General features: G+C 44.3%; 1 protein-coding gene across 1 annotated transcript in view; it reads right to left on the reverse strand.

Annotated features, from left to right (window-relative positions):
• Positions 1-882: 882 nt before the first annotated feature.
• DMTF1 (cyclin D binding myb like transcription factor 1) overlaps positions 883-17,334 on the reverse strand; it is a 67,899-nt gene continuing 51,447 nt past the window's right edge. The window contains exons 13-17 of the mRNA XM_065418053.1: positions 9,572-9,657; positions 8,317-8,475; positions 6,783-7,166; positions 1,870-2,017; positions 883-992 (exon numbers count right to left, since the gene is read on the reverse strand). Coding sequence (XP_065274125.1) covers positions 883-992; positions 1,870-2,017; positions 6,783-7,166; positions 8,317-8,475; positions 9,572-9,657 — 887 coding nt within the window. The remainder of the gene's footprint in view (positions 993-1,869; positions 2,018-6,782; positions 7,167-8,316; positions 8,476-9,571; positions 9,658-17,334) is intronic.

Below are 17,334 nucleotides of genomic sequence, written 5' to 3' on the forward strand. Positions count from 1 at the left end.
CCTTCAGAGAGAGGCTGGAAGTGTAATGAGAATAGCTAGGTAGGTAGGCAGTCTTTCTACACGACTTGGAATGGCCTCTGAAGGTTAGAGGCTTTTTTGTTCTCTAGGCTTTAGAGGGATGCTGGTGGACCTCCATAGCCTTCCCTTTCTTATAAGTTTCCCTTTTATTGAACTTGCTGTAGTGATTAATTTTTTACTTAAAAAACAAACACACACGTCTGATCTTTCTGCAACTCCATCCATTGCCAGCAACGGACTCTTCAGGAACAGGCACAGCGAAAGACAACCCTGTAAGCATCTGTAACTAGGGTCCTATGTGCTGGAAATACTGGTACGTCAAATGAGATTGGGAAAACAGACCCCTTCTGCAATACTGCTCCTGCCCTTACCCTCTAAAGTCACTGAGATATCCTCAGCTAAATTTCAAGAGGAAAAGTAACAACTCTGTATTTTAGAAGAGCCAGTAAGTGCAGAAATCCTCATCCACTTTCCATGAAATGTGTGCAAACTAATTCTTGTTGCTGCACTAATAAGCTAAGGCCTACAGTCCTTGGCTTCCATCCAGTTTTCAAGGTGCATAAAGTCCAACACATGGGCAACAGCCAGCTCAAAATGATTGAGTGGATCCTAGCAGTGTGCAACTGAGACTCTCAATAACCCCTTGCTGAAAAGCAGTGGACTGGGGCTTCAGTTAGCTGCTGTACCCCTTTACAAATGAGGTACATAGTCTTATGAGCAGTAAAAGTGCACTGTAGCCATTTCAACTTGAGAATGTTTTAAACATGTGGACTGACTACTTTCTTTGGAAGGTGGTACAGGGTTGCAACTGTAATTTCGTGATGCAAACAGGTTAATTTAGAAAGCAGACATGATTACTGCTTCTTAGTGACAACTCACTAAGTCTTCAACATCCTTTGAATCTTCAGAATCAGGACTGTCCAAACACGAGCCAATAATGTGTGATCCCTCTCCATGGTGTTGCAATATAGGATCTGCAATGAGCCATAACATATTAAGGACTCAAACTTATTGTACTGCTATAAAAACTTACCTCAAAAGCACATAGGTAGTGCTTTGCATCAATTTAAATAAAACTATTAAAATGTAGCTACCCTGAGACCCTCTAGTTTTTCCAAAACAATTTCCTCTAAAAAGCAGGTATACAGAATTGCACACAACAAAAATTACTGATCGATCTCCGATCTCTAACTCAAGCCTCACACTGAGTGGTTTCCACAAGGGCTGGAACTGCTACCACCCATCAACATTTTTCCAGCTACAGTATAAGTAGTCTAAAACTAATTAGTTGGCATTTAACATTGGTGCAGTGGAGGAAAACAGATGAATGCATGACTTCCTTGTTTTTAAAAAAGCTTCCAAATCCTTTCATCTAAAGAGGCTTATTTCTAAAGTTTCAAACTAACAATGATTCAGAAGGTAAGTTATACGGAGATTCCATAGATACAGGCTACAATGCACAGAATGATTAGAGGAGCTCAATTACCATATTGAACTAAAGCAGCCATTCTCAAACTGTGGGTTGGGACCCCGTTTTAATGGGGTCACCAAGGCTGGCTTAGACTTGCTGGGGCCCAGAGCCGAAGCCCAAGCTGCACTGCCTAGGGACGAAACCAAAGCCTGAGGGCTTTAGCCCTGGGTGGCGGGGCTCAGGTTACAGGCCCCCTACCTGGGGCTGAAGCGCTTGGGCCCCTCTGCCCGGAGTGGCAGGCTCATGCTTCGGTCCCACCTCCTGGGGTCGTGTAGTAATGTTTGTTGTCAGAAGGGGTCACAGTGCAATGACGTTTGAAAACCCCTGAACTAAAGAATCTTGTTTCAGGCCAATTGCACTAAGCAACTGTCTGATATTACCTGTTAATGTTGTCAGAGGTAAGACTGATTCATTGTCTATATCATCTGATGTCTGGATAAAACCATGGGGTGAAGGAACAATAAGGACAGTTTCATCGTCTATTGCAGACTGATCAACTTGTTCTTCTATGGCTGGAGAACCTAGGTCCTGCATGATGAGAGATTGAAGGATAAGATGTGAGAGGTTTATCCATAATGAGATACAGAAACATTTGCTTCTAGAAAACTGAGTTACGTGCTGGCTGCGGCTGAGGTCTTTTTCACAGTGAGTAGTAGTTAGAGGGAACGGAAAATGACTGACATATTCAAAAGCACTGTTTTAAGTGAACCACAATGGCTATAAACTGAATTTCTCACCATGTTGGCTACTCATCTCTAGATGTGGTAAGACGTATGTTACATATTTACAACACTTATCTACATGGGGACCAAAACTTGATAAGAGGGCTCTTCAATATAACAGAAAAAACACAATCCAATGGCTGGAACTTGAAGCTAGACAAATTCATACTAGAAATCAAGTGCAATCTTAACAATGAGGGTAACTTAACCACTGGAAAAACTTACCAAGGGTTGGGATGGAGCCCTGGAAACTTTTCAATCAAGACTTTTTTTGGGGGGGGTAAATGATTCTCTAGTTCAAATTTATTCAAGCAAGTCTTATGGCCTGTGTTTACACAAGAGGTCAGACTAAATCACAATGGTCCTTTCTGGCCTTGTAATCACGAATTATTTGTACAACAAATATAATTGCTGTCTGTGAATTTAATAAGGAAGTTAGGGGAAAAAATTAACACCTTACTGACACTTCTCCTTGAGTCATAACTACAACTGCTGCTTTCACTGTCAAGTTCTAACTACTCTAAGCACCGCTAAGAAAGAGTCAGCTAAAGGCTGATTGCAGAACAGCAGGGGTGGCTGGAATTGGCAGAATGAAAATAGCTGGATTGTCCAGATTCACAGCTGGAGTGTGGACTGCTTGGGCTAGCTAGAGGCCCTTGTTTAGAGGGATAGCTAGGATGGTCCAGCCAGTTTTACTAAAACCTGTTCCTCTCGGCAGTTTTGTTAGTACCATCTTTGTGACTGGCCACCCAGCTGGTTACCACTTATCAGCTGATGTCAAGCAGTGTACGAATGAACACATGTATGCGATGCATGTATCATAGCTGAGTCCTCCCTCATTAAGATCCTAAGACCAGATCTTAGCTTGCACTACTTAGTGCAAAGTATGACGTACCTAATTCAATGAGGAAGCAGCCTGCAGAAAGCACAGCATAGCTGGACCTTCCAACACTGAGGAGCGGTTCCTAGGCCCACACTGAAAAGCTGGCCCTCAAGGTACAGGGGATAGTGGGAAAGGCAACTGGGCACTTTTCCAGCTATAGTTATCAAACCCCTGCAACGCGAGTCCATACCTCCCACGCACTGTGACAACTGTAATGGCAGCAGTCGGGGAGAAATGTCTTATACAGAAAGTGAAGTTTACAGAGGCCTTTTTAGAGTCACTCCTACTCCTGAGTACTCCTCTTGACTAAAATAATCCCCTCTATCTCCACTAGTGAAACTGCACAGACCCCAAACTTCCATTTAGCTAGGAGGATAAACAAATGAGAATTACCAAGTCAATTTGCTTTTTCTTCCTAGAATAATTAAACTATTTAACATCCTTTCATACCTATACCCATAACTAATGTCATGAAAGTTTTGATTTTGAATTGCTAACATTTTTGTCTTCATAATCTGAACATGGTAACTTAACTTATTTTGATTCCTATGTGACAATCCAAGCTGGATATGAGTCAACAGTGTGCCCTTGTTGCCAAGAAGGCTAACGGCATTTTCGGCTGTATAAGTAGGGGCATTGCCAGCAGATCGAGGGATGTGATCATTCCCCTCTATTCGGCATTGGTGAGTCCTCATCTGGAGTACTGTGTCCGGTTTGGGGCCCCACGCTACAAGGAGGATGTGGAAAAATTGGAAAGAGTCCAGCGGAGGGCAACAAAAATGATTAGGGGGCTGGAGCACATGACTTATGAGGAGAGACTGATAGAACTGGGATTGTTTAGTCTGCAGAAGAGAAGAATGAGGGGGGATTTGATAGCTGCTTTCAACTACCTGAAAGGGGGTTCCAAAGAGGATGGATCCTAGACCAGTGTTTCTCAAACTGGGGTCGCCGCTTGTGTAGGGAAAGCCCCTGGTGGGCCGGGCCAGTTTGTTTACTGTAAGGGGCGGCCAGTAAGTCCCTCGGCCCGCGCCGCTTCCAGCAGCTCCGATTGGCCTGGAGCAGCCAGTGGGAGCCACGATTGGCCGGACCTGCGGACGGGGCAGGTAAACAAATGGGCCCGGCCCGCCAGGGGCTTTCCCTACACAAGCGGCGACCCCAGTTTGAGAAACACTGATCTAGACTGTTCTCAATGGTACCAGATGACAAAACAAGGAGTAACGGTCTCAAGTTGCACTGGGGGAGGTTTAGGTTGGATATTGGGAAAAACCTGTTCACTAGGAGGGTGGTGAAGCACTGGAATGGGTTACCTAGGGAGGTGGTGGAATCTCCCTCCTTAGAGGTTTTTAAGGTCAGGCTTGACGAAGCCCTGGCTGGGATGATTTAGTGGGGATTGATCCTGCTTTGAGCAGGAGGTTGGACTAGATGACCTCCTGAGCTCCCTTCCAACCCTGATATTCTGTGATTCTATGATTCAACTGCTAAAATAGACAGAGCTCTCAAACTGCCTTAAATGTAAATCCATTTCACTAAAGTGAAAAGAAAAGGATGCAAATTGAGGAAAGTCAGTAGCTTTGGACGGTATGTAGGATGTACTGATCCTGCTCATAAGAACAGCAGAGAGATGGTTCAATGTACATACCTGTTCTCTTGCAGAAACAAAACCTAACACAGTCTGAATTATAGTGGGATTCCTGGCTGATTGAGAAAAAAAATTGTAGCATCTGTTATAGCTGTCATTTTGGAGAGCAGTTTGTTAAAGGGGAAGTGCAATTTAACCTAACAAACTCTAACAAGCCCAATAAAATGCAAGTTGGTCTTATTTCTTGATACTTATCTCTATCAATTGTCCCAATTCATGGCCCATCTGGGTATGGAAACTGTATGGTGGGCCACGAATGCTCACAAAATTAGGGTTGGGGTGCAGGAGGGGGTGAGGACTCTGGCTGGGAGTGCAGGCTCTGGGGTGGGGCCAGAAATGAGGAGTTCAGGGTGCAGGGATGGAAGGCTCCGGCTGGAGGTGCAGGTTCTGGGGTGGGGCTGAGGGATTTGGGGTGTAGGAGGGTGCTCCAGGCTGGGACCAAGGGGTTTGGAGGGTGGGAGGGAGATCGGGGCTGGGACGGGGGTTGGGGCATGGGGTGCAGAGAGGGCTCTGGCTCAGGGTGCGGGCTCTGGGGTGGGGGCAGAAATGAGTTCAGGGTGCAGGAGGGGGCTCCGGGCTGGGGCAGGGGCACCGGAGGGGTCAGGGGTGCAGGCTTCGGGCAGCACTTACCTCAAGCAGCTCCTGGAAGCAGCGGCATGTCCCCACTCCGGCTTCTATGCGGAGGTGCGGCCAGGCGGCTCTGTGTGCTGCCCCATCCGCAGATGCCACCCCTGCAGCTCCCATTAGCCGCAGTTCCCAGCCAATGGGAGCGGTGGGGGTGGCGCTTGGGGTAGGGGCAGCGCGCAGAGCCCCCTGGCTGCCCCTAAACACAGGAGCCAGAGGGGGGACATGCTGCTGCTTCCGGGAGCCTTGGCACGTCTGCGCGGAGCGGCCTCCGAACCCACTCCCCGGCTGGAGCGCGGGAGCAGGGCAAGCCCCAGATACAGCTCCCCAGCAGGAGCTCGAGGGCCAGAAGTGGCCCCCAGGTCATAGTTTGCCCACTCCTGGATCTAGCCTATACAATGGCTCCAGTTTTATACTTATTTAGATAAACTCATGGCTGCATCTGAGATGTGGAGCTTTGTGAGATTGTAATTTGTTTCACAACTGAATCTTTACTGAAGTGTTTGAGCATTTACTAACAGGACTATTCTGCTTAACCAATCAAATCCTGCAAAAAAAGTCATGAAAGGTCTGCTGCAGCTAAGAGGACACTAGCAAGATTAGTAGAGTAAAAAGTTGACTGTGAGAAATACTGTACTTCACCTCTCCCTTGCTCACACAATATATTTGTAAAGAAAAGACAGTGACTTGGTAGACAAATAGCTGGCTTGTTTATCTCCTAAAACCATAAACCATGAGTACACTGCTTTGATCGATACAAGCTGGGTCACACTATGTTATGCTACCTACCTGCATTAAAGCAAAATCCTCAAGATGAGGACTTGGGGAGTACAGATTCCTAGCCCACTTGTGAGATTTTTGTGCCACTGAATCTGAACCCTAACCCTAGCCTTGATCTAATTACCACCACCTCCCAACATGTTTACGAAGTTCTGAGACAGAAAAAGCCTCTCCACAAAATGCTCGTGCAGCTAAAACACTAGAAGACAATTAAAAAGCAGCACTGTTGACACATTCATAAGGACACTTTAATTTTCTTATCAGGTCTTTATTTTGAACCGTCACTTTCTCTTTCCCTGAGGGCTTGTCTTCACTACTAGGGAGATCCACGCTGCTGCAATCGATGCAATGGTTGTTGATTTAGCGGGTCTGGTGAAGACCCGCTAAATCGATGGCAGAGCACTCTCTCGTCGACTTCGGTACTCCAGTTCTGAGAAGAGTAAAGTAAGTCGACCAGAGAGCATCTCCTGTTGACGCAGCGCAGTGAAGACATGGGGTAAGTCGACCTAAGGTATCTCAAGTCCAGTTAAGTTATTCACATAGCTGGAGTAGTGTAACTTAGGTCGACTTACCCCGGTAGTGTAGACAAGGCCTTAGAGGCAGTAGTTTCAGATATTCTGATAGTTTCATCATGCACTTCCTTACCTCAGTGACGTAAGTGTCAGTTAAATTGGAGTGGGAATCCTCTTCACGTTTGAGGTCTGTATCTGAAATCTCCTCTTCAGTTCTTACCATCACCCCATCTAACAGTTCGGTGCTATTTCTGCTACTGAATTTGGAGGAGTCATCGTCAATGTAGGCAGACTGCTCTTCATCACTCAGCTTGGACTGATGGATGTCATGTGGAAAAGTATCTGCTTCCAGGGTACTTGGAGGATCTGTCAGGTCAGCTGACTGAATATGTGAATCGACAGTAAGTTCTGCCTGGGTTACGGAGGAGATGTCTTCAGTAGCAACAGTGCGAATTATGACACTCGGTGTGTGGCACTGCACTGTGACATTATCACTTGCGTTCAGCAAATGTTCTGGCTGTAAGAAGCATTAACAAAAGATACAAAATAAATAGTATTTAGCACTTTGTTGGTTTTTCCACCTATCTTTAGTCAAACACAAGTTATTGGGGTCAATACATGGGTAACTGGGTGAAATTTAATGGTCTGTGACATATAGGAGATCAGACTAGATGCTCTGATGGTCCCTTCTGGCCTTCAACTCTATGAATCTGCAACCTGGTTGAAACTGTTCTATCTAGTTTACAGAGGAGTAAATAAAGAGAGGCATAGCAAGGTAAAGAGAATCAGTGTCAGAACTGCGGCTAGAACCAGGGGAGTCCTGAATCTCCATCCTGTGATCTCACCACTACACAATATTTCTTCCTTCCTGTTTGTAACAAAGAAGGATAGTGATAAGCTTAAGTATTATTTAACTTGAGACAGAAAAATCATCAGCAGTGATCAAACCAGATACCTTCAGCACCAAAGCACGAGCTCATACCACTTGAGCTAAGTGGTTACAGTTAAAAATAATAGTCCTAGATTCAGGAGATCAGAGTACTATTTCTATAGCTGCAACAAATTTCCTACATGACTTTCAATATCTGTTAGCTTTCCCCCTCTGCTAACCAGGCACAATACTTCCCTACCTTACAAAGGTTGTGGGAGGATAAATTAATTTATAGATGTGAAGATTTCAGTGATAAGATCTTAGAAAATCCTATAAATAAAAAGTTGTAGGTAACAGATTTTAATTTTGTTGAGGCCAACCACTAGATGGAGACATCACATGTTTAAACCAGTTTAATCTTCAACCAAAGAACTAATCTCCAATAAGGTCTATACCCATGCCAAATGTTAAACTTCAGCAAGTTTTCTGCAGCCTGTGGTTTGAAGAGTTTTTTTTTTTAAATGGGAAATTCTCACTCTTCAATATTTTTAAATGGCCAAAATAATTGTACTCTACCTGTGACTGGAGAGTGAGCATGGAAAATTTCAGCTCCAGAGGGAATATTATGGAAAGTTATGAGCATGTCAGAAAGGTGTATGCATTGGGAACTACTTCGTAACCTTAGCATACAGAGGTAACTAGGGACCTGCTGTAACCACAGCGGCTGACAGGCAATAATTATTAGCCCACCCTTTTCCCAAGATGTTTCAGCATTCTAACTCTTCAAGATACGTACGGATAAGGCATGGACTATGATCTGTTCTGGGGAGGCAGGAGCAGCAGCAGCTGTCAGGGTCACTGTGGGACTGGTAGTCAGTGTTAAAGGAAGGCCTTGGTTTGAGCTTGTCTGTAGTAAGTAAGTGCCGGGAGTTCCAGTAGGCTGGAGATGGAAGGACTAAGAAAGGGGAAAAAAAAGTCAATACAAAGATTCCCCACTTCCTGAACCATGTTAGCGCACTCACTTATAGGGAATCCAGCTAGCTAGAAATCATACTGAAATAACTCCTTCCCTGTGTTACTTACCACAATTTAACTGGAGTAACTGTACAACCTCATTTTTCTTCAACAAACTAAATTAGCTAAATTAGTAAAGAACTAATTATCTGTAATCCTGGCAACTGCCTCTCTGCACTAAGGACTTTCTCCTATGGGGTAGTGCAGGGTTCGGTTTAGTCCCCTCTCCTGTTCAGCAATGGATAGAAGAGTTAACAAGGGGACATAATTAAACTGGAGTGAAAATCCTGAACTGCGTTGGTGAAGAATCTTTTCACACATCTTACAGTGAAATTACACTCTGGTAAAAGCAGGTTCTGCTATCCTAAATCCACTTGGAATACAGCAATTTGCACCCACTGGTAGGTTACTTCTTGTCTGCTCCTCTGCTGGGACATGATCCAACTCCCATTGAAGTCAATGGAAAGACCCAATGGGAGTTGGATTGGGCCCTGGCTGACCAAATGGAAACAGGGAGGAGATAAAAGATTCCAGTATCCCATGGGGGAAAAGATAAGGAGAGATTCTTGACTTCCTGGTCTTGCTCCCAGAGAGGAGTGAAGAGGAGACAGGCCACTCTTGCTACAGCTGTTCAGTGAGGATATGGCCTCACAGAGCCCTCAATCACATTTGCCACTGCCTGCAGTAATAGTAGAGAGACTGTGCCCTATCAATAGTGGGATGAATGGTACAGGCACAGAGGAATCTTTTGCCAGCAAGGGTCTTTCATGTTATAAACTCCTCTTATAAGAAAGATTTTTATTAAAAAAAATATTACACACACACAAGATGATTTCACATTGAATCTTCACAGCTCTAACTAATTACAACTAGGTCCACATTTTGCTCTGGATTTTGTAACAGAAGTTTACTTCAGAATCACCATTAAACTTTCCCTCCTCCCTCCCCCATTCTGGAAATCAGCTACAAAAATTTAACAATTTAACCACATTTAAAGGATAAGTGTGATATTGCAAGGCAAGTTCTCTGTTACTTACTGGGAGAATCTCAAAGGTCTGTAGTGTTCCACTATTCAGTGTTATTGTCTCAGAGTCGACAGCAGCAGCAGGAGAATCAGCTGAGGCTATGGGAGTAGGAAAAAAACCAAAAAAACACATGTAAACCAAAACGTGTCAGCACAGAAGGGTGTCAAGCAGGGTACTGCTACTTCCAGTGCTGACAGAAAGGAAGCTGACTGCAGTACTAATGCCAAGGTGCTCTAGTTTGTATCTAGAATACAACACTCTTTAAAGAAGCCATCTTACATGAGATGGAAATAGAGGGAAGAAAGTATGATTAAAAACAAAATGATATTTAAGGGATCTAATGATTTATGTTTGTAATGACATTTTAAAGAAATAATATTCTGGAATAAGTATCCATAAGACCACCCTATAGGTCAGAGCCTCAGCTGGTGTAAATCAGCGATAAGTCAATGCAGTTATGTTCTGTGTTGATCCACACCAGCTGAAAATTGGCCCTATATTTGCGTTCCTTTCTGTCCTCCTATAATGTGTATGTGCACCAATGGATAAAGTGCAAGATGCACTCAAGTATATTTAATCACATTGTATGTAATGGCTGCAACCTACTGAAGGTACAAATGCTAATACTATAGGAGCCTGACTGTTTCACTGGGTTACTGAAAGCAATTTGAACAGGAAGGAGGCTATTAAATAGCAGCTACTAAAGTTAGACATTTTTAAATCAGCAGGTCCAGATAATTTGCTTCCCACAAGTTTTAAAAGAGCTGGCTGAGGAGCAATCTAGACTGTTAATTTTGATTTTCCATATATTGTGGAAAACTGGGGAAGTTTCTGAGGGCTGGATAAAAGCTAATGTCCTGCCAACATTTAAAAAGGGTAATCAGGATGATTCAAGTAATTATAGTTAGGGCTCCATGTCTGTCACAGAGGTTGCAGAAGTCACAGATTCTGTGACTTTCCGTGACTGCCGTGATTTCTGCAGAGGCCAGTGTGGCTGACCCCAGGGCCGCCCAAGCAACTGGCCCCAGGGACCGCCTGAGCAGCAGCTGGTTCGGCTGGCCCCACATGCAGCCGGAGCTGCTACTGTTGGCGGCCCCCAGCAGCTGACCCCTGGGCGGCCAAAGCAGCCGCTGCTTGGCAGCCCCCGGCAACTGGTGCCACTGGCCCCACCTCCCTAGCAGCGACCCCCTGGGGCACCCCTCGCAGCAGTGCCCCCCTCCCAAGATTTAGTCATGGGTATTTATAGTATAAGTCATGGACAGGTCACAGGCAGTGAATTTTTGTTTATTGCCTGTGACCTGTCCATGACCTTTACTAAAAATACCCATGACTAAATCATAGCCTTAATTATAGGCACTGGGCAAAATGATGGATTTGCTGGTACAACACTCGATTAATAAAGAATCAACACAGAATCATATAATTAATGCCAAGCAACACTGGTTTATGGAAAATAGATCTTGTCACAAACTTCAGATTTTTGATGAGATTACAAGTTTGGTTGATAAAGATGAATAGTGTTGATGTAATATACTTAGGCCATGTCCACAATGCTGCTGGGAGTGAGCATCCAGGCCCAAATAGACAGACTTGTGCTGGTGAGGCTCGAACTAGTGTGCTAAAAATAAGTGTGGACACTGGGGCATTGGTGGAGGCACAGGGTAGCGACTTGAACTCAGACCCAGTGGGGCAGGTGGGTCCGAGCTCAGATGGCTAGCCTGAGCCTCTGCCAGTGCCCCTACATGCACACTGCTATTTTTAGTGCACTGACTCTAACCCCACTAGCGCAAGTCTGTCTACCTGAGCGGAGAGGCTCATTCCCAGCTGCAGTGTAAGTGTACCCTTAGACTTCTATAAGGCATGGAATTGGTACCGCATGACACTTTGAACTGATAGGTCTTCAAATGTAATTGTAAATGAAATCATCCCTGAATAGGTGTGTTTCTAGAGGGATCTTGCAGGGATCAGTTTTTGTCTCCATTCTAACATTTTTACCAGTGACCTGGAAGAAAACATAAAAGCATTACTGATAAAAGTGTGCGGATGACACAAAGATTGGGGAAGTGGTAAATAATGAAGAGGGCAAGTCACTGACACAGAGCGATCTGGATTGCTTGGTAAGTTGGAGAACAAGGAAACAATGTGTGTTTCAGTTTGGCCAAACATCTAGGAATAAAAAATATAGGCCATACTTACAGGATGGGACACTCTACCCACAATGAGTCTGACAAAGACTTGGGGATTCATGATGAATAATCAACTGAACACGAGCTCCCATTGTGATGCTGTGGCCAAATGGGCTAATGGAGTTTATGTTCTCTCTGCATTTGGCACTCGTGCAAACATTACTCGAATACTGTGTCCAGTTCTAATGTCCACATCCCTCAAGAAAGGTGTTGAAAAATTGGAGAGGGTTCAGAGGACAGCTCTGAGATGATTAAAAGGTTTGGAAAACATGTCTAGCAGCAAGAGGCTCAAGGAGCTCAATCTATGTAGATTAAAGTAAAATTTAATTAATTAAATTATTAAGCAATGGAAAGATTTACCAAGGGTTATGGTAGATTCTCCGTCACTGGAAATTTTTAAATCAAGATTTTCTAAACTCTATGCTGTAGTTTAACCACAGCTATTGGACTTGAAGCAGAAATTAATTCAGGGAAGCCCTATGGCCTTAAAAATCTACGAATGTCTGATCTTGGGAGAGAGAAGCAAGAGTCATGGTTTATGCCAGGTTGTGTTTCCATAATTACAGACGCTTTCTGCTATCCACTGGTTTGGAATTAGTACTTCCCAGAGTATTAGTGCATAGAACGTGGACTCATGTCTGCACTATATGGAGCCGGTAAAAAAAAGTGAAGGTATAAACCTTCCGTTTCAATGCACTTTATCAGCAGGGAAGCACAGCAGCACACATTTCCCAGCATTTTTGTTTGAGTAGTGTGAGTTATGCCAAAAGAAATATGCCCACTTTAAAGGAGACCTGCGAAAAGAAACAAAGGGGTGTGTGCTCTTTTTTGGCTTCTTTATGATGCACAAACAACGTCCCCTCGCCCTGCCAGTGTTTGTTTTTTACACTGGAAATGCAGGTCTTATCTGCTTTGGAAAACTCTGATTGGAGAACTGGCAGGAAAAATAACATCAGAAGTACCCAGGAAGTAAATGTGATTATACTTGTATAGCTTATTTATTCCCCTTCCTGTATGGGAATAAGCTATGCTGTATAAACACTTTTGTAACAGTATCACTGTATTCATACAGGGGGCTTGTGCCACTTTAACAAAGTAGAGTTAAGCAAGAGGTAGAAAATATTAATTTACAGTTTATGAGTTTAAGTGAAAACAAAAGATGAACATAGTAAATTTCCAGAAATTAGAAAGAATGATTAAAAACTTGCATTGCAGTAGAGCCCAGAAGCTCCAAACCCTATGTGCTAGGTACCATACAAACACATATGAAGTAGGAATGAAGTAGTATTTAATAAAAGTAACCGTTAAACTATTAAAATTGTATCCGTTAAACGTTTAACCGTTAACAAGTTCACAATATAGGCATGGGAACTAGGGGTGCGAGGGGCGCTATAGCCCGGCCCCTTACCCCTGTCTGGAAACCCCCCCGCCCTCCCGAGACACGGCCTTGCTCCCGGCCACAGCTCTGGGGGTGGGGTGTGGGGATGGATGGGGTAAGGGGGCTGGCTTTCAGCTCCCCCACTATTAAAAATGTTCCAGCGCTACTGGTTCACACTGAATCTACCACACATATATATTATCTTTGTCAAGTGCCTTTATTAACAACATAAACAGCCAATCTTAGGTGTAAAACCCACTTTTTTACATAATATCCCTGAGCTGTCCAAAAACACAAAAAAGTCCAATTAGAATTTCAACTCTATTACTGATTTTTGTTAAGAAAAATCAACAATGTTCATATGCTTTGTTGTCAGTCTTGCGTGCAGACGATTAACAGTAAGGCCAGTGTTGGAAAACACACGTTCTGCAGGCACAAACGTTTCTGGAATGCACAGGTAATTCTTTGCCAGTTTTCCAAGCCTTGGAAAACACTGTGCATTGACCCCCTCCAATGGACTGCATTCCAATGAAGGACAAAGCTCCCTGAAGTAATTTTCCAGTTCATTTTCTACTGCATTCTCCTCATTCTCCTTTTTGGTATAATCTTCACCTAAATGCATCACTATAGCACTCTTCTCAGTTTCACGCATTTTCTTCAGCGCTGGCTCTATCGGCTCATCCGGTTCAGCACTTCTTGTTTCAGCCCTAGCACTTATTGGTTCTTCTATTTCTAACATCGATGCAAGTTGCAGAAGCTTTGATTTTTGGACAACAGGAGAAAGAAACTACACGTGTTTATGGCATGGATCTAACAAGGAGGCAATAAGTGCAGGTTTGGCAGTTACGGCAGGATCGCTGGGTTTCATAAGATGCTCCAGAGAGTGACGAACAGCAGCCTTGAAATCAGCGACTTTTCCATTTTCGACAGGAGCTTCGCTTCTGAGGCGAGTTTGGAGAAGACTGTTGCAAATTGAATAAATATTTGAAATCGACACTGACTGTTCAGCAGACATGGCAGTTGTAGCGCATTTTAAAGTGGAAAGTACTGGTATGATATCCTCTATTAATTGACAATGCTCATCTTGCAGCTGAAGCATTCGGGCATCAGATTGTTTTGTTACAGAGCTATCTGAAAGCGCAGCTGTTATTAGCCCACTGAGTCTTTCGAACAAGTCATATACCGAATTCCAGAGAGTTTTACACGACTGGATCAAATGGTGTCGCTTACCCTGAAGCTGTGTTTATTTTCTTTCAAGTGCTTTTGCAGCCACAGTGCTGTGGTGGAAGTGTGCAACTAATTTATGCGTCTGATGAAGTGGGCATTCACCCACGAAAGCTTATGCTCCAATACTTCTGTTAGTCTTAAAGGTGCCACAGGACCCTCTGTTGCTTTTAACTAATTTACTTGCAGCTGCAACAGCAAGATCCACACTACTTGAAGAAAACCCATCATTTATAGCTAGCTGCAAAGTATGGGCAAAACAATTGACAGATTCCCATGTAACATACCTCAATATGCTGGTGAGCACAATGTTGCTTGCATTATTGTGTATGCACGCCAAGACACGGCCTGCCAGACCCCATCTTTCCGCTGTAGTGTTTAATTTTTCAGCAAGGTTTTCCTCTATATGTCGTTCTGCCATACTTTCGGTTTGTAGAACTGCGGATCGAAGCTCCCAATTTTCAATAATGGCAAGTGACAGTCATGTAGCTTTCTGTAGTTAATGCTGTCCAGCAGACAATGGTGAAAGCTACTTTAACGGCGTTTTCCAATTTTTCCCAGACAGACTTCACAGAGTCTTCATGGCACTTCTCTAGTTGCAAGGTTATAGTCTGTCTCACAGGCACACGGTATTCAGGTTCTGCAAAACTCATCAATGCATGAAAACCTGTATCCTCCACGACACTTATAGGCAGCATATCTGTAGTGATCATGGTGCACAACAACTCTGTTATTTTTCGTCACGTTGTGTGTTGCATTTTCTTGAACTATCAGAAACAAACACAGTCAGCGTTGCTTGATTTTTGCCTTTTTCACATGAAACAGAGGGATGTATCAGCTTCAAATGGTTCAGCGTTGCTCTGGTGCTGTTTGCATACCTCAGCTCTATATTACAGAGTTTATATTTAACGGTGTCTTCTGTTATTTTTGTGAAATGATTCCAGGCATTACTCCTTTTTGATTGCTCCATCTTCACTATGGAAAAGTAGTTACCAAAAATCGCTATAACCTACATGATGTTGTTTGAAGGTTTAATGCTACCAAAGTGTGACGTCAGTCAGTCAGTGGCACTGGAACCTTTGTGGAGGTGCTGAAAGCCAGCCCCCTTACCCCTGTCCAACCCCGCCCGCCCCCTCCCCCCGAGCTGGGGCCAGGAGCATGCCTCTGTCTCCAGGAGAGAGGGCCCAGACAGGGGTAAGGAGGCTAAGGCTGGGGCCACAGCTGGGGACGGACGCGGGGCCAGCAGCAGAGCCCCACGTAAAACGTAGGGGTGCTGCAGCACCCCTGCACTCCTAGTTCCCATGCCTATGATGTCAGTTCCATAGCAATGGTCCCAACGCCTAACAATGTGGAACCTAGTTCCACAGACACTATGAAATGGTATTGCTGCGGCGTTTTCAATGTGCCCATTAGGCATTTAAACGTTAACTGAATACATTACTGGTAAGACTGATGCTAATCGGTTAACATTTTACATCCCCAATATGAAGACAGTTCCTACTTTGAATTATTTACAATCTCAGAACCTAAGTGATATTTCAGTGATGGAGGGGCAAAGGAATGCAAGCATATTGATAAAAGTTGTATATATATTTCCATTAAAAAAGTTATAGATAAAATATCGACACCTTCTAATTCAGTGGTCCCCAACCTTTTTCGTCTGGACGAGCCACAGAGGACTGTGGCGGCGGACGAGCATCCGCCGAAATGCCACCGACAAGTGGCGACGTCAATAGGCGTCACTGCCGAAATGCTGCCGACAAGCAGTGTCATCCAGAGGCATCACCGCCGAAATGCTGCCGAAAATCGGCGGCATTTCGGCGGTGACGCCTCTGGATGACGCTGATTGTCAGCGGCATTTTGGTGGATGCTTGTCCGCCGGCCAGTACGCGGGCGCACTTAGATGCCCCGGCGGGCGCCATGGTGCCCGCGGGCACCAGCTTGGGGACCCCTGTTCTAATTGGTGTTGAATCTGCACTGTAGTAACCATTTGGCTCTACTACATACCATGGCACAGTTGTCATACTAGTGCAACTCCCACATGCAGATGTACCCAATGTGGGTTTTACTCCAGCAGTCAGTGTAACCCTTGCTTTGTGTTAGCATAGCACATCCACAGTAAGGGTAAACATATTGAAGTATGTGAATTTCCTTAATACAGACAGGGTCAGAGTCTTTCATTACCCTACAGTGAATGCTATTGAAAACAGAAGCAAAATCCTGTTTGCGCAATGTACAAACTCCTCCTCTCTGAATTGGTTGCGCATATCCTTTAACATATCCAGTGCTAGTTGTTTTGTAGCATTTCAGACACTGTCTCAGATGTGTGCGAGGGAGGTCATGTACAGTAACAATATATTCATTGATTTCTGAACAAGAGTAGAAGGGGCCAAGGGCATGATAATTATTGGGTATTTTTGTCATAATAAATAACACATATAGCATTTTCCATCATAGGAACCTGTATAAACCTATAAACCTAGTATTAGATTGTAAGCTTGGATGTGTGTGCGCATGTACAGCGTGTAACACAATGGGGCCCCGACTGGGACCTCCGGGTGCTACTGAAGTACAGATGCACACATTAATAATAATAATCTACAAATGAGTTGCCCAGGGTCACATATCAAATTTGAGGTAGAGCTGGAAATGGAATGCAGGTTTCCCGACTCATAGACTCATAGACTTTAAGGTCAGAAGGGACCAATATGGTCATCTAGTCTGACCTCCCGCATGATGCAGGCCACAAAGGCTGACCCACCCACAACAGAATCTTCCAGCCTGCGACCCCTGCCCTATGCTGCGGAGGAAGGCGAAAAACCTCCAGGGCCTCTGCCAATCTACCCTGGAGGAAAATTCCTTCCCGACCCCAAATATGGCGATCAGCAGAACCCCGAGCATACAGGCAAGATTCTACAGCCGGACCCTCATTTTACCCGCGATGGCACGTTAATGCCTAATTGACTAAAATCACGTTATCCCTTCAA

This window comes from Emys orbicularis, chromosome 1 (genome assembly GCF_028017835.1).
Source record: "Emys orbicularis isolate rEmyOrb1 chromosome 1, rEmyOrb1.hap1, whole genome shotgun sequence".
Taxonomy (NCBI): domain Eukaryota; kingdom Metazoa; phylum Chordata; order Testudines; family Emydidae; genus Emys; species Emys orbicularis.